Here is a 23,149-nt window from a genome sequence, read left to right as displayed (position 1 = left end):
TCCAGAGTGATATTTAGTTTTAAAAAATAAAGGATTTAACAGGTCGCAGATCTACAAAAATTTGATGACACAAAGATGGTTCTAAGTAAAGTAACCTCATTTGACATACACCTGTTAAAACTTTTATAAGTCAAACTGGCTATTGTATTACTTAACTCAGTTCACAGCTACATCATGCCAACAATGCACAGTAATAATCTTGCGGTTCGGATCCACAAAGCTTACAATAGCCAATTTGACTTATAGGGGTGCTTTGGCTTAAGCCGCTTAAGTCATAAAAGTTTTAACAGGTGTATGTCAAATGAGGTTTGTGTATTTACGAATGTCTTCGTTCACTTAAAATATATTTATACACTGAAAAACTAGGTACGCTCTACATCGACAGATGTTATTGGGGCATATTTAAGGGACAACACAATTTGAGGGTCTATATTTACTTCATCTGAAAACTGTCCATCTAAAATTTTTGCCAGATTAGTTAGTCTAGTAAGACCCCATTTTTACTAAAGACTTCCTCTAGTTTTTTTAAGACTGTTTGAGCAATAGGACCTTGTGCTGTATTGATATATATATTTTTTTATTTTCTATTAGCTGTACGGATTCACTTAGAGGTGCTTTTTGTTTTTCTAATTTTGTTAATGTCACACCAATTAATTTGTAGTTGTTATTTATGAGAGTTAAGTTCTGATTTAATTTAGGACTATTTAAAAACTTTTGCTGCAGATGAACTATCATCAAATTTTAACATGATTTCTTTCATTTCACAGGAATATTTGAAATAAAATAAACCTGCGTCAAGCCATGCACCCCATCGTGTAATGACAGGTTTTGAAACGACAATGGTACATCTGGTAGCGTATCTTTATATACTTGTACTCTTAAAAAACCATAACAAAAACTTTTTTCATATTATTAATTAATTCATTTACCAATGGGAATTGATTTTGTACTTCTTCCGCTATTCTGTTTATGTGAGCGAGAGAAGTGCAGCGAACCAAATTTGGATAAAATATTTTATTTTTCACTCGTATATAATGTTTGTTTTATATCCATGCTTTGATAAACGTAAAGCGGCATCCTATATCCGGGGCACAATGAGCGGGCATAATAGTATATTACATATCGAGGGTGGTAAGAAGCTAATTACGAACGAAGTTTACACACGAGCGAGCGTAGCGAGCGAGTGGTGTAATATGAGTTCGTAATTAGCTTACCACCAGAGTTGTGTCATATACTTTTTCTACGATCTATAATGAAGAATCACTTTCAGAAGAATTTTTTTTGGGAAAGCAAATATTTATAGTTGCTATGGAAACTACCCAAACAGGCACGTAATATATATATATTACGTGCCTGTTCATTCATTACATGCCAGTTGGTGTAACTATGGATTTACTATGAGGCTAGACAGTTCGTAATTCATGGATTACTATGTGGGAGTAGAAAAAGAGTTATTATGCCCTCTCATTATGCCCTATTTTGCTAAACCTAATTAAACAAAAATTTAAAAAAATTATTGTTTATTTTTAACTACTTATTTATTTTTTAACAATTTATTTAATAACGAAGATACAAATTACAATTTACAAACTTGCTATTCATACCAAACTATTTAGGTAAACTTAAACTTTTCGGAGGTGCCTCTATTGGAATTATTTCTGCCTCTGCTTCCATTCTGCTAGCACCGAATAACGTATTATATAAAAATCTAGAATTGTGTTCACTCATCCTCCAACTACCTTTACTGCATAAAACATTCGTATTTAAATTAATTACAATCATCAAAAAATAACTTAGTTTACCTTCTGAAGTAAATATCTGTTGTCGGAAGCATCTTGCATGACTTGTTCGCCATTCAAAACTCGGGATTTTTTTGCCACATAACCTTTTGGGTTTTTTATAGAAATATGTCAAACGATGATAATTAGAAATGTCTATGTTGTCGTTCACTCTTAAAGTTGTCTTGACCATCGAGTATTTTCACCATAAGGAACTGGGTGAATATTTTTCTGACTAAAAATGAAGAACACAGTTAAATAATTATTTTATAAACAGAATAACTCACCAATTCTTGGAAGTAAGCCACTTCTTAATCTTCCAATTAAGGAAAATTTTGTATTCTTTATCATATATGGATCCTGATGTTCCAGGTAACACATTTTCATTGGCTTTTTGCGCTTTCTTCACAATGTTTTCTGGAATTTCACAATTTTCCTCATTCATTTCCGCGGTCGAAAATATACGTGTTGACACCGTGAATAGACGCCGTGTTTGCAATAAACATAGAATCTCCTTGACAACAAAATCAACGCCACGTAAATTTTTTTTTTACGAATTAATTATATAATTTGGTGTTTTTTTTAGATTTTCTCGTGAAAAATAAAAGTTTGTATGCACCACGGGCACAACTTGATGTTTATAAATCTCGGGCAACTTACAAAATCTCGGGCCAGAGGCCCTCGATTTTGTAAACGTTGCCCTCGAATATAAACATCTTCTTTGTGCCCTTGGTACATAAATAACTATTAAGGAGGTTCCAGCTTTGACCATATTATGACGCAGCATTAATACGATTTTATTAAAAGGTATAGGCACTGCGTAAAAATGTGTTGGTTAAACTTTCTTGGACAAATCTACTTGTAACTAGTTAGAGGATTCGTCTTTTCTAACTCTTTAACAGCAATTAAATAAGAATCTGACGCAAAGTTTGCAGAAAAGTACCAACTAATACAATTTGCTATACAGGGTTAGTCACGAGAGAATTACTTCTGAAAATTATTTTTACGCAACCCAAAATACGAATACCGTGTACCACTTGATACTAACTGAATTTCAAATGAAATGCTTAATCCATGATTGCTTTGAGTTTGGCAATCTCATTTTGACAATTGTGGAAAAGGAGGTTATGCGAGTGTCCATGATGGTACCGCGCCAGTCGGAAATCTCCTCCGGGGCCGCTAATACATTTGTCAGTGTGCCTCTTGATCTTTTGCAACCGATTAATCACGAGAAAATTATTTCTAAAAATTCCTTTTACGGCATTTTATTCAAAGGTTACAACACAAACTCAAACAAGTAAGTAAATAATTTAACTACTAAACTGTTGAAAATGTTGGGCATTTTGGGGGAATGCTACGCCTTTTTTGTAAATGGATGGCCGAAGAAGTCCAGAGGTTGCAGATTTGCACTTCGAAGAGGCTCTAGGTGACGCAGAGATGGCGAATTAACACATGCACATTAGCGGCGAACAACATTGGTAGAGCACTTACGGCTTCAGTATAGCCCAGATTGATCTGACTGTATGTCGTCGATCCAATGGGGCTCTAGAGACGAGTCAACGATGAAAAAAAAATGTTAAAAATTAATTAACGTCAAAGTGACACTGCTAAAGTCAAAGCAATCATGGATTAGGCATTTCATTTTAAATTTAGATAATATCAAGTGGTACAGGGTATTAGTATTTTGGGTTGCGTAAAAATAATTTTCAGAAGTAATTCTCTCGCGACTAACCCTGTATCTGCCGCATACATCTGTTATTTCTTCAACAACAAAGTAAATAAAGTTATTTTGGAAACGTGTCTTAATTTTGCTACAGTTTCGGTATAACAGGTCTCTACAGTTGTTTTCCTGACAGTGCTTTCGTCTGGAATGGTCCTTTCACAGTATTTTTCCAAAAATGAATTAAATGTAGGATTACTTAACTTGTTTAATGGAATATTCGAGGCAAGCCTGGCCTGGCATAAATCGAACTTCAATGTTTCCTCTTCATTTTTGGCTGTATTAACAGATATAGTTTCTCGTATTGATGTTTGAGCACACTGGTTGAGTTTCTTTTTTCACAGTTTCTTTTGTGCTTTGCCGCAAGGTTTGCAAAAAACACTATCACCATCTAAAACCAACTCTGAGTATGGCCGAATCCACGATAATAGTTTGGCAGACTTTTTTTTTAATTATTTGTAATATCACTGTTCTGTAGCCAAATCCGTAGACGAATAATAATTAATGAATTTGAAAATCTAAGAATGAAATACTTACAAATCCATTCTAGGTTTTCCATCTCTTGCAACTCCTAATAATAAATGAAATCTTGGAAAAACGCGTCCGCATTACTAGAAAAGATCGGTACTTATTTACCTGCATACTGCAAATAGCCAACTGTATTAAAATTGTATTAAAATTAAGATTTTCACTAATTACTACGAAAAATGCAGCAAAAATTTTAAAATATGCCAAAAAACTGCACTTAACATTAAAATATGCAATAAATGCAAAAAATAGTTAAATATGCAGAATATGCAAAAATATGCATTTTGCAAACTATCCGAGCCTTACTTATAAGCATCAAAATAATACGATGCTGACACTTATAAATTCTCATTTTGATAACTTTATACTTAGGTATGAAATTCATACCAAAAATCATGTCAGCGACTTCACTTTGAAAAACTGAATGGGCAGCATGCCGCAAAAAAAATACCCATGTTCATAAATTAGTCCAGACTGCCACCTTTTGTTTCTTTACTGACTGCAAAAAAATGTTTTGCCATTCACTCCACATTTCTCACTTACAAAACAATGCAGTTCGAGCACGCACTTCACAATTAAATATTTTTCAATGCTTTTTTTTATTGTTTTTGTCAGAAGCACATCAAAAGGCATAATTGTAACTTTATAAGTAGATACTGAATTCTATTAAGAATTTTTAGCTCGGTTTTATTTATATAATTAATTTTAAGTAAGTATTTACTTATTTTGATAATAAATATCAGCACATGCTTGTCGCAAATAAGTATTCCACTTTGTAGCATCAGCTCTTACTGAAACTTTATTAATACAGATGTAAGTATTTACTTATAAAATTGTCAGTATAAGCATTTACTTAACTTTATTAATACTACCCAATGTGCCAATGTCACACTATAGTTTTGCGAGTTTTGTGCATGGAGCTTCAATGTTTTGTTTTACTTTATTGTGTGCCATATGTGTTTATTTTGTGAATAAAATATTCTGCATACCTTAATCTTCCCAAGAGAATTATAAAAACAACTTCTACTTTTCATAAATGGAAAAACGTTGTTCCATCATTGCAAAATATATACTTCTTGAAAATAAAATTGAATTTTTATTCATTTTAGGAGTGCACTTCGATACATCAAGTTCCAGTCTGGTAAACGAGATAACAACCGCAATCAAAGTGTATGCTTATGGTGTAGAAGATTTTACGAATGATCCTGCGAATGCGGGACGTTCCCTAAATACACAACTCTCCTGCGAAGGTGTCGGTGCTGCTCGATGGAACACTGGAGATCGGTTTTTTCGAGTGTTGCGTAATGTTAGTGTTGAAGGTGATGCGGGTAAACCTAATTTGGAGTTTACACAGGACGGAGTTCTTCGTGCCGCTGAACTGAAAATAATGAATCTGAGACCAGGAGTTAGTAAGCAACTGGTGTGGGAGGAGGTAAGATATTAATCTACATTTGCGCAAGTGTTTCCTCTTCCTGTTCCTGAATTTTATATGTCTTACCGCAAATGCAACTAATTCGGTTATTTGGAATAGTTTTTTACTGTTGTCATATTTTCTAATTTAAAACGGCGATGATTATATTAACAGCATATGTCCAACTACAGCATATTTTATTCTAGAATTTTAAGATTTCGTTACCAGTTTTATAAAAGTTTATTTTAATATTATTTTTTAGGATACTAAGAAGGATCTTTAGAAAAAACGCGTCACGAAAATGATTTAAATATTTTTAAAACACGATATGTAAATGTGAAACAAAATTCGAAAAAATAAGCTTTGATTTGTAGTTAAAATAAACGTCTAACTAATATTTTAATAACTAACTCCACAACCTAGAGCTAACACCATTGAAATATCCTCTAGTTTGTACTTGAAAAGTAAAAATGCCGATTTTTTCTTTACGTTGGTCAACGGTTTTACTGTCATCTCGTTCTGTTATCCTGTAGAAAATTTATATACAAATAATTCCAAAACTACCCAACTGAAGATTAATGATTTTTTTGAAATTTGAGGTGCACTTTAATTTTGAATGAAGATGGAAAACACCAAGGAAAATTTAACTGGTCAGCCTCTTCAAAAATTTATCTTATCTCCAAAGTCCAAATGTTTTTAAATGCGTCTCAAAATATGCAACACATATTTTAATAAGCCATTTACATTTCGTACATGTACTTATATAGGCATCCTAAAAAAAGTAATTTCGACCACTAATTTTCTGATTTGAAAATTCAGAAAATGAATGTGTTACAATTTAATAATTATTATGTTTTGTTTGTTAGTAAAATGTACAGAGTTTTACTGTACTATTTTCAGTAAATCCGATCGTGAGGTATCGGATACATTTTTTACTAATTTAAAATATGATCAAAACAAAATCATTAAAATAAAACATTTCTAGGACATAGATTTATAGCTCCTACGACAGAAAAACCAAATTCGCAATGGTAAAAAGTGAGAAAAAGTAACAGTATCCGAAAATAGTATATTTCGTAACAAGTGTCGAAAGTGACAAATATCAAGCGAGTGTTTATAATAGATATACCTACGAGTGCGGAGCAGAGCGGAGCACGAATAGATCTATTAAACACGAGCGCACATATTTGTTAATTTCGAACGCGTTACGAATTCTATTTTTTAGACGACTGCAGCACAGTAAAAAATTTAAACGAAAGAATGAAAATTGAAATTATTAACAAATTCAAATTACCGTATCTGGGGTGCGATTTTGTTTCTCGACCGAAGCGATAAAATAAATGTCATTACGTAGGTTTTAAATGCAAAAGTTTGCATTTATTCTTTGCATATAAGCTTATTAAATGCTCAAAAGTTTACAATTACCTTAATTTTAAGAACTTATAACTCAGAATTACGATTTTGAACTTCTATTTTGACATAAATTTCGAGGTTATGTCTCCAAAATTTATCACTTTACTCAGAGCTATCGATAAAAGATCGCTGCACGAAGACTTGATTTTGTGACAGAATCGAGAAATGTGACAGAAATGTAGCATCTCAACCAATCAGCAAACGAGATTTTATCGCTGACGGGTTTTTTTCGGTCGAGAAACAAAATCGCACCTCTGCAACCTTCAAAACAAAAAGGTAGCTTCTTTTGCCGCCTCCAATACTGCAGGCGGCGTACAAGGGATTTCTTCGTCACTATCACTCATTTGCATTGTGGCATAAAAAACTCTCAAAGAAATGTTAAATTTGTCTGGCTAGTTACTTAATTTTTTGAAATAAACGTGCAAGCACAGGCGTTGCTAAGGCGTATCTAAGACGATAAAAAGTTACTAATACGATAAAAAATAACTAACATGATAAAAAGTAACTATATTACGGACGGTGAGAGATTGAGTGACAGAAAAGTCACTAAATCTACGCGAAGAAAAGTGTATCATCCGCGCGAAATTTGAAATTTCAAAATCATTCTAATCTTAAGCGCTACAAAACATAAGTTTTCCATTACTCGAAATAACAAAAAACGATGACTATTACCATTATACATCTGTCTTCTCCTGAAAATTGTTTGAAATATTTCCTAGAAGATTCATCTTTAGGGTACGTGTCCACTGGAGAGCAACTCTCACGAGAGTTCTGGTTTTGATTTTATACCATCTTTGGTCTTTAAGTTGTCATTTCAAATTTCAGAGGTTTATTATTGCAATTAATTGAGTTATTACCAAAAAAAGATACGTAAAACAGACTTATCGGAGATCATTGTCGCACTACGAAAGGCGTTCGTATTGTGAGAGTCGCTCACAAACTCCGAGAAACCAAGTAAAAACGCTGGGCAAGCGATATGCTTACAACATGATATTCGGAACTTTCATACATAAATTGTAGTGTTGAAAGTGTCTGTTTCGTAAACAGTCGTCTAAAAAAAAAAAATTATTACAACAGCTTTGTCCAAAATTTTTTTAAAAACTTAATAACAAAATTAGATTTTTCTGAGCTGCTTAAAAAAGATGTACCAGTTATTCTTCTTCTTGTAGGGATAGACCGGTAGGTGTGTGAAAAGATTTATTGCAAAATTTCGTTTACAATGTTCTAATGTCTTCTACTGCGAAAAAACACTTAAGGAAATTAGTGCTCAAGTTCTGGCTAAATGACACTCCACAACAACACTTTTTTCAGACCTTGACTCAAGATAAAGTTTTTTTTTGTTATTATTCAGTAACTTCATTCTCTTAAAAAGACCATTAAGAAAACATATACAAGCTTATTCAGCTTAAATGACTCACTTGTCTTTTTCTAATACCTAGGCAACTCAACATAAGTACATCATACGCTTACTGCTCGGTTCAATAATAGCATTGATCTAAGTATGTAATGTGGTATCACTGTCAGTTTAATTAGCAGCATTTTTTTCGAGTTTTAAAAAATGCTGAGGTATTCATCCTTTATAAACCTACGAAGTGTTTGGTAAAAACGGTAGATTAGCGGCAAACTTATAAGCACAGCAGTATCCAGGAATAGAAGACATCATATTCACAAAATTTTTAAACGACTTCAAAGGTGTCTGAGAGCAAATTGGTCCGTAAGTAAACGTAGAAGTATACAAACTGCGTAGACCCGATCTAGCAAAACTGGAACATTTTCTATGGGCATACGTAAATGTTTTTACGTGTATCCTCAACCTCACCCAAGAACGAATTGGACAAGTATGTTACTCCATTGGGCGTGAAATGTTAGAACGCGTGAGATGTTTTTTTATGAACAGAATTGAAGCTTGTGATCAGAGAGAGGGTTGTCACATTAGTAATGTTGTCCAGAACATCTTGTGTTTAACTGAAAAATAATAACCATTGATTTAAGTACCTTGATTTAAAAATTCTTGTGTTTATGTGACAGTGACTGACGTTTCAAAAAAGAAAATAAATTTGGATTCTTGGCATTTTGAAAATTAAATTTTAAATGAAGAAATAAGCGAATAATGTATATTGAGGTGCCTATAAGAAAGAGGTAAGTGACTCATTTAAGCTGAATCACCCTGTATGTATGTATAATATATGTATCAAAAATGCAAGAATCAAGTAGCAATAGTTTCATCTATATTACAACATTAATAATGTCAAATTTGTTAAGAAACAAGCGTCAATCTTTTATTTTAGAACAACATTCTGTGTGCTGTAATAACTTTAAATTTTGATTATAGTCGTCTGCTTTAAACTAATCTAAAAAACTAAAGGAAATTGTAGACAAAATAAAATACACGAAAATAATATAGCGTGGTTCTTAACTTGTGTGTCCATCCATATTGGGTACAGTGCCCATATTTGGTATAGCAGGTACCTCAGTCGAATTGTCGAATTCTTTCGAAGTATAAACATAAGCAGTCGAAGTTAAGCATGTACTGAGAAACTAAGAATACCTACATTCTTTCTCGTTGGTTATCTGCTTTAAATATATTTCCTATTGTCCACACTTGTGGGAACCGCGCCCCATTGGAATTTGCGCCCCCGCGGCACAGGTACAGAGGGGGTGTTATTTACTCCACTAGTTTTTACTTTATCGAGCTTATCACAAAACGAAAATCGCAAAATCAATTTTTTTTATTTTTTAAAGAAGCGGGATTTGTCCAACTATACTTCAAGGGCGAGAGAAATTCTGTCGAAATAACTTCCGACTAATTTTTATCATATCTAGCTAGCAAGTGACTTAGTCTATTTTTTGGCTTGTTGTAATTCTTTTGTTGAAACATTGTTGCAGCTATTGAGGATGTCGAACATCGTCGATGAATTTATTGCCAAGCAAAACTAAATATAGTGCGCTGAGGAAATCTTGTTGAAAGATGCGTCTTCTGATGATTATCGTATCTGATTTAATTTTTTGATCATTAAAATTATTTTTTGTCGTCCGAAACTTCATTGAACATTTGAGAAAAGAGCAGAGTTTGGTATCGATTTTGTATACTGTAGATGCAAAACTGAATCTTCTTTATAATCGATAAAACAGTAGTTATGTTTTGTTTTCTAACTTGTTCACAGACGATCTTTACAATCTCCTTTACAATCAAAAGATCTTTTAATTATAACTTATAACTGTTAATGTTTTTGTTAATATTATTATTATTATTAATTTTATTACAGTGTTTGTCTCTTGGTTTTCATCGTTTGTCAATTGTATTTCACTAGCTATCAAATCTATTTCCCATATTTTACAACTTCTACACCATCTACCACAAGTAATTCCCGATTTATTAAAATTCTTTCAATGTATCTCAAATACTTTTCCGATCTTCAAATAAATATTTTTTCGGATATTTACTGGAAATGGGCTAAAATTATTTACGGCAAATTATAAAGAAATCAATTTTTCGCTATACCTGTCGTGTAAGTTGCCTTTTTAAAACGAAATTTAAAAGCAGTAAGGGGGCAATTCTGAATCAAACCTGTTAAATTTAAAGGGTGTTAAATTCCAAATTTCCATGGTAACGAATAAAATTCGTAAATCTAATTGGCTGTTTATTTTTAACAACCTTTAAATTTTAACATGTTTAATTCAGAATTGGCCCTTAAGTTGGGTTATAAATAATGTGCCGTTTCTATGGTTACATTAGAGCTGTAATACTACTGATATGCCCACAAGCTTGTAAGTAATGGACTGTAAGTGAATAAGGTATGAAGACCTAAAAATTAAAATTTTAAAATTTTACAGCATTTTATTTATGGAAATATGAAACGTACAATTCGACATGTTATTAACATTTAAAACCGAAGAAAGGTTTTTATCATTCAGATCTTTGATGCCTGTTATTTCCAATTCTAGTGCTTCTTTTTCCACGACGTCGTTGGGAAAATTTTCTGCTGTATGAACTAAACTGATGTCTTGAGTTTTGTGGTATAAAATTTCATTGGCTGTGTCCATCTTATTCGCCAAGGATTCTGCTATACATATATGATTCGGCAGTTGATGAGGACTGCCACCCTCTGTGTCTTTTTAACTCAAGAACGTTCACTCCAGTCTTAGCCAGAAGAGTAGCTGAGGTTCTACGAAATGAGTGTCTTGTACATTTATCTGCATTTTCCATTTTAAAAAATTTTGCTATCCCCGAAGGAATTCTTGCAAAAATGTTCCTACCAACAAGTTGGTTTACACATTTTCCATTTTGATTGAATTTCTTTGTTAAATCTTAATTCATTCGAATTACACAATTCCTTGAATGTCTGTAAGCTGTTTCATACCTTTTGTTTGATTTCTCCGGAATAACCGAAGCACAAGCAAGATTCGCGGCTACTTCCACATTCATTGCCGACGATGGTACTTCAAAAAGTACGGCACACAATATGAGTTTAGAAATTTTCAAATTTCTGTTGATTTTAATATTCAATGTTTTAAGTGTCCATAGTAACAAAAAAAAACTTTCATTACTCGACGATCGATTCGCGCAATTATTCTTGAAGAATTTGTCAAATATTTTTTTTTAATTAGCTGCTTTAGGTATGGCCAAAAATACCGTATGCACAGTGGAATGTTAATGTCTTTTGTGGTCTTGAAATGTTTAGAAAATCTCAGGCCCTGCGGCCCTCGATTTCCCAAATTTCATTTATCGACCACAAAGATAACACTTACATTCCGCGGTTACATAATATACTATTTCTTCATAGCAACACTTTTCTTTATAATAACAAGGAGACATACATATTTATTTAATGAGATAAAATATTAAAGCGGCAACTGGCAACTTGGTATTCATCCAGAAGATACGGAAAAGACCGATTTTTCTATGGGGAGCCACTTGTATCAATTTACCGCCTTTTAGACTGTGTAATACTACTTTTCAGAGGCTAATGGTGATGCTATTACGAGAGTTAACATGGAAAACATGTTTGGTTTATTTAGATGATATCATGGTAATGGAGAAGACAGACATTTGAGGAGCACTTGACCAACCTAGAAGAAGTATTCAGCCGAATGAAGGAAGCAAACTTGAAGTTGAATCCAAACAAATGCCTCCTCTTCAAAAAAGAAGTAGAATTCCTGGGGCATTAATACTGTTTTGGGAAATGGGATTAATGCCCCAAAACAGACTACAGGCACAAATATCAATGCGATTCACGATTAGCCAAGACCAAGAGATAAATACTAATTTCCAAGTTTCTAGCGATTATGCACATATTACAGAAGGTTTGTCAACGGATTTGCTGATATTGCTGGTCTTCTGCACAGGCTAACGGATCCCAGTTTAATTGGCCTGCTGAATCTGAGGCAGTCTTCAAAAGATTGAAGAATGCACTATGATCGAGCCCTATTCTGTCCTATCCTCAATCATCGGGAATGTTCATCTTAGACACAGACGCTAATAACAGCAGTTGCAGGGGATGAAGAATGGACTACAGTCCAGCTTAGAAAAACCATGAGCAGGACGTGGATATCGGGCCGTTGCTCAACTGGAAAGAAGAGGGGGTAGAACGGCCGGGCTGGTCGAAAATATCAGACGAGTCCCCCTCTGTCAAGGCGTTATGGGCTCGGATCGGAAACGTACCACCATATAGTTGATGGTTCCGGCCATCAGAATCAAGGAAGTGCTTCGAGAGATACACGGGGGTTCTGGTGCTCATTTAGGAATCAACAAGACGCTTGCTAAAGTTAGGGAGAGATTTTACTGGGTTCGTTGTCGAGAAGACGTCAAGAGCTGGTGCAAGAAATGTACGACCTGTGCGGCGATCAAGGACTAGAGCGAGAGGGCCGATGCCAAAATACAACGTGGGTTCGCCTTTCGAAAGAATTGCAGTGGACGTAGGAGGTCCTTTCTCGGTAACCGAGGATGGGAATTAGTACGTAATTGTGTCAGCGATTACTTCAACGAATGGCCCGAAGCGTATGCCATATCGAAGTTATCGAACCAAGAAGCCACGACGGTTGCAAAAATGCTGATCAGCAGGTTTGGAGTCCCAATGAAAATGCATTCGAATCAAGATAGAAACTTCGAGTCAAACCTATTCCAAAAGGTTACTGAAGTACTAGACGTCGTTGCACCCACAGTCAGGTGGAATGGTAGAACGATTCAATCGTACCATGAAAGAACATCTTTCGAACGTGGTGGCTGAAGCTCAGAAAGACTGGGATGTACACCTTCCACTGTTCCTACTGGCTTCACAATCAGTTACCCATGACACGACGGGTCAGACTACAGTTACGTGTAGTTTTCGGAAAAGAACTTCGTCCACGTACCTTATGACATCCTATTCGGCTCTTCGAGTGAAAAACCAAAGGAGGTCATAGATTACGTCTATGACTTGAAGGAGAAAATGCTGAGATCTGGGTGGGAAGCGACAGAATGAAAACACTCTACTACCTTAAGGGTAACTTAGCAGGATTCCAAGCAGGGCATTTGATATCTGATCGGCACGATTAGAATTAAAGAGGGACAGTGTCACGAAGTAACCCATACGCCGCCCTGGTACGACGCCTATGGGTTTTCTAGAATGTACGGCGTCGTAACTCATCATCGGTGGTGGCAGCGCTCAAATAAAGAAAAGCCTGAAAGCGGCTCGCCGGAAGTCGCGGGAATTATTTCGATAGTAGACTCCAGAACAACCTCGAAAGCGACGTTCGCGATATTTCCAGAACGAGCGTATGGCTGTTTAAATACTGTCGGGAAGAGTCTAGTCTAGTTTAATCCAGCCGAGGCGATTAATAATGACTAATAAGTACCCGTTACGTCAGAATTATTCTGTGTTATATTTTCGCTGTGTAGTTAGTCTTATAAATTTGTACTACCGAGAAACAAGTTGTTGAGTTTTCCCCACACCGATTTTAAATACTCGAAAAGCGTAACAATATTTATTCTTTTTGTTCTTATGTTATATTTTTACTTCCCGAGTGTAATGTAAGGAAGTATGGTAATCGAGTCCATCGGATGAATGTCCACTTTTATTTTTATAGATGTTTCATGACCCTTACAGTACGAAAAAAATAGTCTTCCGTTTCCATCTGTCTGTCTTCTGTTTGTCTGTCTGTCTGGTGTCTGTATCCATTTTTATTAGACACGTAATCTCCAAAACTGCTGGACCCATTGTTGTCAAATTTGGATGTATAAGAAATGTCATGTAGATGTTTAACTGCTAACTATAATTTGGCAAATTATCCCCACCAACAATTTGATGACGTCATTTCAATGAATTCTATTTTAAAATGATTTGAATCTTACACAAAAATATACACCTATACTTGTAGTGTACGAATCCGCTTTCAAATTTTTCGGTAAACGTTAAAATTTTTGCGAAAACATTTACAAAGTATAATGACGTTATGTTACCAACACGGGATGTAAGTCTCCGTGGCGCAGTGGCTTTATCGAGGAGAACGGCGACCTGGGGTTGTGGGTTTAACGCTGAACTTGGCTCTTTACTCTTTTTTTCTTGCATTGGTACTTAATACGCTGTGACTAGTGTTATCCATATTGATGACGTCATCACAAATTTTTGATTTTTCAAATAAGAACGAGTCACCCCATTTTCTCGAAAATGTGAAGAATACGCCCGTCTCAATATAATAATGATAAAATATAATATTCAGAACATTTTTCTATTGTGGTTTAATTAATATATAATTTTAGTCTTCTGTTTACAGGACTATTATCCCGTTAGTTATGTGCTTTAAATATACTTTACATTTTCCGTATGGTGCAGGGGCTGCGAGAGTGTTATTATTTATGCCGCTGGTTTTTACTTTACAGCGGCTATCTCAAAACGAAAATCATAACATTAAATTTAATACTCCTAATTTTTTATTGATCAATAAGGGCCTCATTTTCTAGAAAATATGAGAATACTCCCGTCTTTATTTAATTATGATCAAATAAGAATAATAATAATCATTGTCGCAAAGCTAACCTTACTGCCACAATATTTTAGTTCTGACTTTCTTTACTTACTACAAAAATCGTTATGAATCATATTTTATATACTCTAAAGTAACTTTTTTGATTATGAAGCTCTAATTACTTTACTGATTGTTAATAACTCATTTGCAGATTGGAGTATGGAAGTCTTGGCAGAAAGAAGGCTTGGATATTAAAGATATCGTATGGCCAGGAAACAGTCACACCCCACCACAAGGAGTACCGGAAAAGTTTCATTTAAAGATAACTTTTTTAGAAGAACCACCATATATTAGTCTAGCTCCTCCTGATCCCGTGACCGGAAAATGTACAATGGAGAGGGGAGTTTTATGTAGAATTGCTAGTGATGCCGATATCACCGAGTAAGAATCTGCACATTTTGACTGTTTTGTTGTACACTGTGTCCCATAATTACTCATCGATGTTTTTATACATTCTGAGATAACTTATTTAAGTAGACAACTTAAAGTCGTAATGCGGTCCAATAAAATTTCTTGTAAAAAAAAAATTTTGTTAATATTTAACGAGTCAGTTTTTTGTTGCTAAATTTTTGTTTGCCACATGTTTTTCAAGATCATAATTTTTGGTTTCTATAAAAAACAAGCGTATTTAAAGTAAATTTAAAAATAATCGAATATAAATTACTTAAAAAAAAATTAAACAATTTGCGAACCAAGTTATCCTAAGTTATTAAATAATTATTAAATTATAACACTATAGTAGGGCCAATTCTATGAAAATTTGCAATTTAACACCCTTTAAATTTAACAGGTTTGATTCAGAATTGCCCCATATATTTAAGTTTCATACTTTTCTAACGCCAAAGCATACATATGGTAAGTTTTATATACAGTCATGCTCAGATCCCGTACAGATGACAGTCTGAATTGGTATCGATATGCTATTGATTTTGTGTTGATTTTGACACACCGTAGACATCGAGCACTCTAAAATCGGCACAGCTATAGAACGGCGTAGAAGCACAAAATCGGTCGGGCCAAGACCACTTTCAAATTTAAGGGGTGGGCCCACCTTTAGAGGCGTCTGTCACCGTTTTTCTTTCATAGTGGACTTTTCTAGCATAAGGGTACCTGTTTAGATTAGTGCCTAATAGATTCATTCGCGTTCGTGCTAGCGAGTTGACCAGTTCACTTAAGTTTATGTTTCCCTGTGTTATTGTTTGCGATTAAAAAAAAAATTGAAAACCACCCCCTTCTGAAGTGTGCATGTTACGCTACTGACTGACAGTCCGTTGACAGATTCTGATGACTCACCATGTTAACCTTAAAATGATCCATCTCTAAAAGTGAGATTGTACGGGATTTATGTGATAGTAACTGTACATTAACCAATAACCACGTTACTACAAAACTTCAGAAGAGTAAAATTTTATGTGCCATTATTTTTCTATTTAAAATGTAAATTTAATGAATAATTTTCGGTTTCAAAAACATCATCACATTTTTAAAGAGTCAACGCAAAACAAATTTCTAATTAAATATACTAAAACTTCGACGGCTCAATTATCGCGCAATCGGGCAGAGATTTGACTTAGTGTTAAATGAAAAAATAAAAACAGTGAACTTAATCTGTTAAGTGAATTGTGCTTCCCGCTAGCAAACCACTTGTGACCTGTTAACGTCTACAACCAAAGCTAATCCATCGACTTCTCCAGGTAAACAAACTCACAGTACAGTAAGAATAATACTAAATGAAAATCATCTGTTACATGCTTTATGCTTATATCGGTGTTAGATACAGGAGGGCCTTCCTCTTAACTATAACTTTTTTTTATTATTATTATTATTAAATTGAAGTAAGGCGGCAAAATGCCGATGCACTTCATCCCAATGTCGGAGTATGTACCTAATAATACAAAATAATGTAAGTAAATATGAATACAATAATTATCAAAATTGGCAATAGAATTCACTAAAAAGAACTAGAAAAGTGGGCGTCAAGTCGGTTCTTGAAGGTATTGAATGACGAGGCTGCGATAACATCATCCGGCAGTGTTCCACAAATTTGGTGTTCTGTTTGTGAGGAAGTATTGCCTACACAATTTGTAGAATCGTTCACGTACTAGCTTCAGATTGTGTTCTCGTAGGCGTAGATTAGTGCTGAGTACAAACAATGGTAAATGACACGTATAGTCTCGATGCAATATTTTGTATGTCTCAATTAGATCGCCATGAGTTCGTCGAGCAGTCAAAGAAGACAAGTGAAGGGCAGTGAGTCGTTGTTCATAGGGGAGATGTTTTAAACCAGGTGACAGGTTAGTGAAACTGCGTTGTGCCTGTTCAAGGACATGGATATCACCAGCAAAATAAGGATTCTACACTGGGGCGGCATAATCGAAAATTGGTACGATTTATAGATGCGTTCTAGCAAAACATAGATATAAATATTTTTAAAACTGATAGCAACTAAGTATCGCAGCGAGTTAACCTTTTTTACCACAGCACCAATGTGGGATGCCCACTTGAGGTCACTTGATATAATAACACCTAGATCTATTTGTTGATTTACAGATTGCAATTCAATTCCGTTAAGATAATATGATTTATGTGGATTGTTGAACCCAAGATGTAATACAGTGCATTTAGCTTCATTTGTGGATAGTAACCACTTGTCACACCAATCTTCCACAAGTTTGAGATCATTAGAAAGAGCATCGGGATTCTCGAGAGGATTTGAAAATATCTTTGTATCGTCAGCAAACAGCGCGGATGAACAATTAAACAAGGAGGCAAGGTCACTAACATAGATGTTGAATAAGATGGGTCTAAGAACCGGTGTGACTTGTGAATGTTCAATGAGGATCTTAACTGTAAAGGTACGATTTTGAAGAAATTCCGCTATCCACCTCAGTAATAAGTCACCGCGCACACCATAATGTTCCAGTTTTAGTAGTAATCTGCGAATAGGAACACGGTCGAATGCTTTTTTAAAGTCGAGATAAACAATGTCTATTGGCTGATTATTGTCTACAGCTTTGGTCTACTTGTTAAGGCAGATAGGCAGAAGGTTAGATATTGTGGATCTACCGGGAAGGAAACCATGCTGGTTGGGCTTGAGGATATTATTGTTTATACAAAACTCAGTTAGGTGTTGGGCAATTTTTTTTTTCATAGATCTGCAAAGCAACGATGTTAAACTAATAAGTCGAAAGTTTGCTGGATTAAGCTTATCACCTTTTTTATACACTGGAATAACTGTAGTAGACCTCTAACCATTTGGTACAGAACCTGCAGAAAGTGATTGTTGCATTACTGCAGCGACTGGCTGAGATAGAACTGAAGCACATTTATTCAGTAAAATAGGATGAAAACCGTCTGGTCCAGGACAGGAGTCTAATTTAAAGGACTGGAGTACTCTCAATACTTCTGGTTCCGTAAAGATAACGGTATGAATATTGTTGATTGACCGGGTATTTGGACATAGAGAAGGCAAAGCACCAGGAGATTCAGACACATACCTAATTATCAGTGTTGGGCAGTATCTAGATACTTGTATCTAAATAAAGTATCTAGATACATTTTTGGGTATCTAGTATCTGTATCTAGATAAAATCGAATTTAAGCACAAAATATCTGTATCTAGATACAAAATTAATGGCGCAGATACAGATACATTTTTTATTTCACTTTTTTTTCAGTAGTTATTAGTTGAGTTATACTAGATACTTCATGTTAGTGATTTTCGTCTCATAAACAAAAATAGAGGTAAGAGGTCCCCTAATAGTGTTCTGTCACGGAAATTTTCATATTTTAAATACCATCATTTTCTACATTGTAGCCTTAAGTACTCATACATCTTTAAATATAATCCTGAGGAGTAATAAATCTAAGCCATGGTAAAGTGGTATTTAAAAACCATAAACCACAATTCACTATTCACTGCGTTTTACGCTTATCGGGGCAATGCATGTTACCTGTGTACCTGAGCAATCCGGGTCCGGTAGGTCCGCTGGTTGTATTTGTGTTATTAAATAAGAGTAATTTTAATAGTAAAAATATTTGTTTAAGGCATGTGTAAATCTTGGGCAATAAAATTAATATTTTTACAACCCTCGGTAGAATAATTTATTGTGATATATTCTCAGAAATCGTGAAACGAGATTAAAATAAGATGAGTTTCAACAAAAATCTGAAAATTTAAAGTTGCACTCTGGTGATTCCGGCCTGCCAGGCAGCCTTTGATCCTATAAGACGTTTAAATACCTTTCTAAGAAATTGTACTTATTTTGCCTTAAACGGAACCACCAATTCTTCCTAAAATGCCGCACCGGGATAGACGATTACCGGACATAAAAACATCGTGAGCCGATATTGAAGAATAATAATTTATGACAGGTTGCCGACAACAGACCTTCAGCACAGAATAATGATTTCCCGTATTCTTTTGAAATATTATTTATTTTAATGCTGGAGATGATTATTAGATATACTCAAACACAATTTGGACACTGTCGTATGGAATAAAAACAAAATAATGTTCTTTTTAAGCGTACGTAATAAATATTGCACAATTTGCGACACATCAAACAGCGAAGCGATGGCCTATTTGCAGGAAAAAAGAAAAGATTTTTCAGTCTTGAATAACTATGCTACAGTAAAATGTTTATTTTTTAAATTTAATACCACAATCCCTTCTTCTGCACCTGTGGAATGGGTGTTTAGTAGCGGAAACCAAATTCTGACACCAAGAAGAAATAATTTAGGTGACAATACGTTCGAAATGTTGTTAATTTTAAAAATTTCATTAAACAATACATAAAAAAATACATAAACATGTTTTCAGTTATTTTATTCGCCAAAGCTTCAAAAAGTATATGTTTTCTTGTATCTGTATCTAGATACATTTCGAAAAAATCGAAAACAAGCTGTATCTAGATACTTTTAAAAGTATATGTCCCCAACACTGCTAATTATGTTCGTATTCGATGACAAATGAATCAGCTATGGCTGATGGTAATGTCAATCACATCAGCATCAGCTGATCTTAAACGAGGTGTACGTACTTTACTTGTTAGAGTTCTGTTAATATATTTGAAGAATTCCTTGCTGCTTTTAGTTGCAAGATTCATCTCGTAGCTAGATTTTGTAGATCGAATTGCTGTCTTAAAATTATTACAAACCGCACGATATTACGAATAATGTTCGGTTGGCTTAAATATAGGCGAAGTAATGCCTATATTTAAGCCACTTTTTTTTCGTTTCTCGAATTAGATGTTTAATGGCTTTAGAAATCCATGGTTTGTCCCTAATTCTGATATTACGAACTGGAACAAAGCGTTCAACCGAAACGTTTAACAATCGCTCGAGAGTATTATACATAATTTCAAGAGACATATTGAAGTTAATGGAATCCAATTCAGACCCAGATAAGTAGGTTTTTATAGCTTCAAAATCAGCTCGACGGTACATTTTTTTACATATAGTTCTCCCATGACTGCTATCCAGGAGGAATTGTAACTTTGAAAGAAGAACGACATGATCGCTTATACCTATTGGAGGAAAATATTCTGTAGTCGAAACAAGCTGACGATCATTCGTAAATATTAAAACAAGAGTTGAAGGTCTGTCATTATTCCTGAATCGAGTCGGTTCAAGTACTTATTAGTTGGTGCAGATTAGAATTCAGGTAAAAGTTCATAAAATTTACCGCCTGAGTATTACTATCCATTAGGAGGGGCATGTGCCAATTGAGCGTTAAAAAGTTGAAATCTCCACAAATTATTAAATTATTAAGGTTTACACTTGCAAGTGTTAGAGCCTGTATTAATGATAAATCATTATCAAATGATTTTGATGGTGAACGATATATGGAGGCCAGATGGAGTGTCATATTAGAAAATGTAATTTTTAGCCATTAGGAGTCTATGTAAATTGTAGAATATTCATCCAAAAGATCGACATCTATTGGAATTTTATTGAAAGTGTTTAAGACATAAATGAAAACTCCACCACCTTCGCAGTAAGTGCGATCACTCCTGTGTACCGAATAACTAGGGGTATTTATTATAGAATCAATTTTCCGTTTACCTTTGACATAGCGGATAGTTAAGTTTTCTTCACCGGCCGTTTTTCGTTGTTCAAGTGAGTTCAAGCGAGAAGTTTACCTTTATACTCGCGTTGCATGGGTGTTTCGTCATTTGTTATCTTTATACCGGAGTTTTTTTCTGAAATCAAAGTTTTATTTTTGAAGACAAAAAGTGCAATACTGCGGCTACCAAGAAATACCTTTAACGGTCTAGAATTCGCATCTCGGCGGCCAAGAGGCAACGTTAGTATGAATTTTATCTTTGTCCGCAACCTCAAGCCCGTTCAGAATGGTTTTTACGCCGTCTAGATCATCGTTTTGAGAAGATATACCATTTCCAGATTCTGGTAGATTGTAAATTATAATGTTACCAGCTCTTGATTGACGATCGGCTAGTTCATCAATAATGGTTTCACTATCCCGGTCATCAGAAATATTAGACTTGTTCGACAGTGATTCATTTAACTTTAGTTCGATAGCATTTAAAAATTCTGTTTTCAATGTATCAATCATGGTTTGCATTAAATCCTTCAATCCAGCGCACTGCGTCAGGTTAATATTACATTTTGGGCATACCATTTTAATAGAGCGGGACTTCACGCGAGTCTTGACTGTGTCGGATTCAGATAGCCCAACGCAAGCAAGGTGGATCACACTACCACAACCATCACATTTTGTAGTAGAGAGGCCCGTTTTGGCTTCACCACAATGAACACACGGATTCATGATCATGAAATGCTTACAAAAAAAAAATGGAACTGTATTGCAATAGGTATCAAAAATTAAAGTGCTAAAAAATTTACAGTCGTAGCCGTCAGCTACTCAATACCTATTTATTAAACTAGTCGACAGGTATCCCTTCAAAAGATAGCTTAACGCTCAAAATTGCAGTCGTAAATTAAGCAGGTTAATTTTAATATTTAAAATCGGAAATTGCAAGAAGCGGCAATTATCACTATCAGTTGTCAGAGAGAGAGAAAAAAAACCGTCGCACCGATAAGCGGCACGGCTTAACGCGCTGGGTGGGAAAATAATCTAAGGGATTTGTCGCACCTTTTCAAGCCGTTAATGAATTGAAAACACCAACTATCTATGCCTGGTATACTTAAATATATGATTATCAAGAGTATAATAAATGTACAGTAAATCCACCTTTTTAGGTGAAGAGAGAGGAGCTCACTGACACACAGCGCACTCTGAACACAGCGCATTCTTTTATCATGTATTGCTGTTGAAATTACGCATCATCTGATTTTTTATAATTATAATTGTCATCAGTCACCTGTCATGATCTCGATATTGATACACCCCTGTGGTAAATATAAATTGCAGCTCCATTAAATTTTTTATTAAACGGCATGTTAAAAGCGAATCCAAAATACATTCCAAACTATTAGTTCGTATAAAATATTTCCACTGGCTCGAAATATTTTCTTATTCCCTTTACTGAAATAATAACCTGATTAAGCTGCTATAAATATTTGTAGCTTGTTAAATAAATTAGTGTTCTCAGGATGTATGAAAACATTTTTTTAATAAGGTTAATAAGTATTAATCTTCCACAAAACCACAAAAAAAGCTGTATAATATAAGTACTTTTTGGCACACAAATAACGTTCATTATTTAATCGCACTGCACTAAAGATTTCTAGCGTTACGATCTGTTATATCATGCATCTTTATTCTTTTTTGTTATTGTAATATTTTTCTTTTTTTATCAGAGTCGACACGACTTTAGCACATCGAAATGGCAGTTTCTATCAATGTTGTTCGGGCTTTTGCATCGACCTTTTGCAAAAATTTTCCGAAGAACTGGGTTTTACGTATGAACTTGTTCGTGTTGAAGATGGAAGGTGGGGGACCAATGATACCGGAAAATGGAATGGGCTAATAGCGGAGCTCGTTAACCGAAAAACAGATATGGTTTTGACATCACTTATGATCAACGCTGAAAGAGAAGCAGTGGTAAGTGCTCCTTGATTTAGCTGACCGTACACTTTTGTATTATATGATGAAATCCGTACCTCATCACTCATCACTCTCATCAGACACATAACACATCATTGTAGCCATATATGCGTTTATAATAAATAACTCGTAAAACTTAAATTTAGCGAGCTGAATTGGTAGCTGAAAAATAGGCATTCCATTTTTTTGAGCGCATTTTTATCGAACATTACAATGAAAATAGCTTTTTTACGGCAGGTTTACTTTAGTAATGGAGATGGCAG

At 34.6% G+C, this 23,149-nt stretch overlaps 1 protein-coding gene across 6 annotated transcripts in view; it reads left to right on the top strand.

The window, feature by feature from the left end:
• The window catches only part of Nmdar2 (NMDA receptor 2), a 263,323-nt gene that overhangs the window by 136,980 nt on the left and 103,194 nt on the right, over positions 1 to 23,149 (top strand). For all 6 annotated transcript variants that reach the window (XM_064063836.1, XM_064063835.1, XM_064063837.1 and 3 more), the window contains exons 4-6: positions 5,136 to 5,458; positions 15,006 to 15,235; positions 22,640 to 22,883. In XM_064063836.1, the coding sequence (XP_063919906.1) occupies positions 5,136 to 5,458; positions 15,006 to 15,235; positions 22,640 to 22,883 (797 nt within the window). The remainder of the gene's footprint in view (positions 1 to 5,135; positions 5,459 to 15,005; positions 15,236 to 22,639; positions 22,884 to 23,149) is intronic.

Source organism: Zophobas morio, unplaced genomic scaffold, assembly GCF_036711695.1.
Source record: "Zophobas morio isolate AGI-343-1 ecotype UQ-CSIRO unplaced genomic scaffold, CSIRO_AGI_Zmor_V1 ptg000024l, whole genome shotgun sequence".
Taxonomy (NCBI): Eukaryota; Metazoa; Arthropoda; class Insecta; order Coleoptera; family Tenebrionidae; genus Zophobas; species Zophobas morio.
This window is presented reverse-complemented; position numbering and strand designations above follow the sequence as displayed.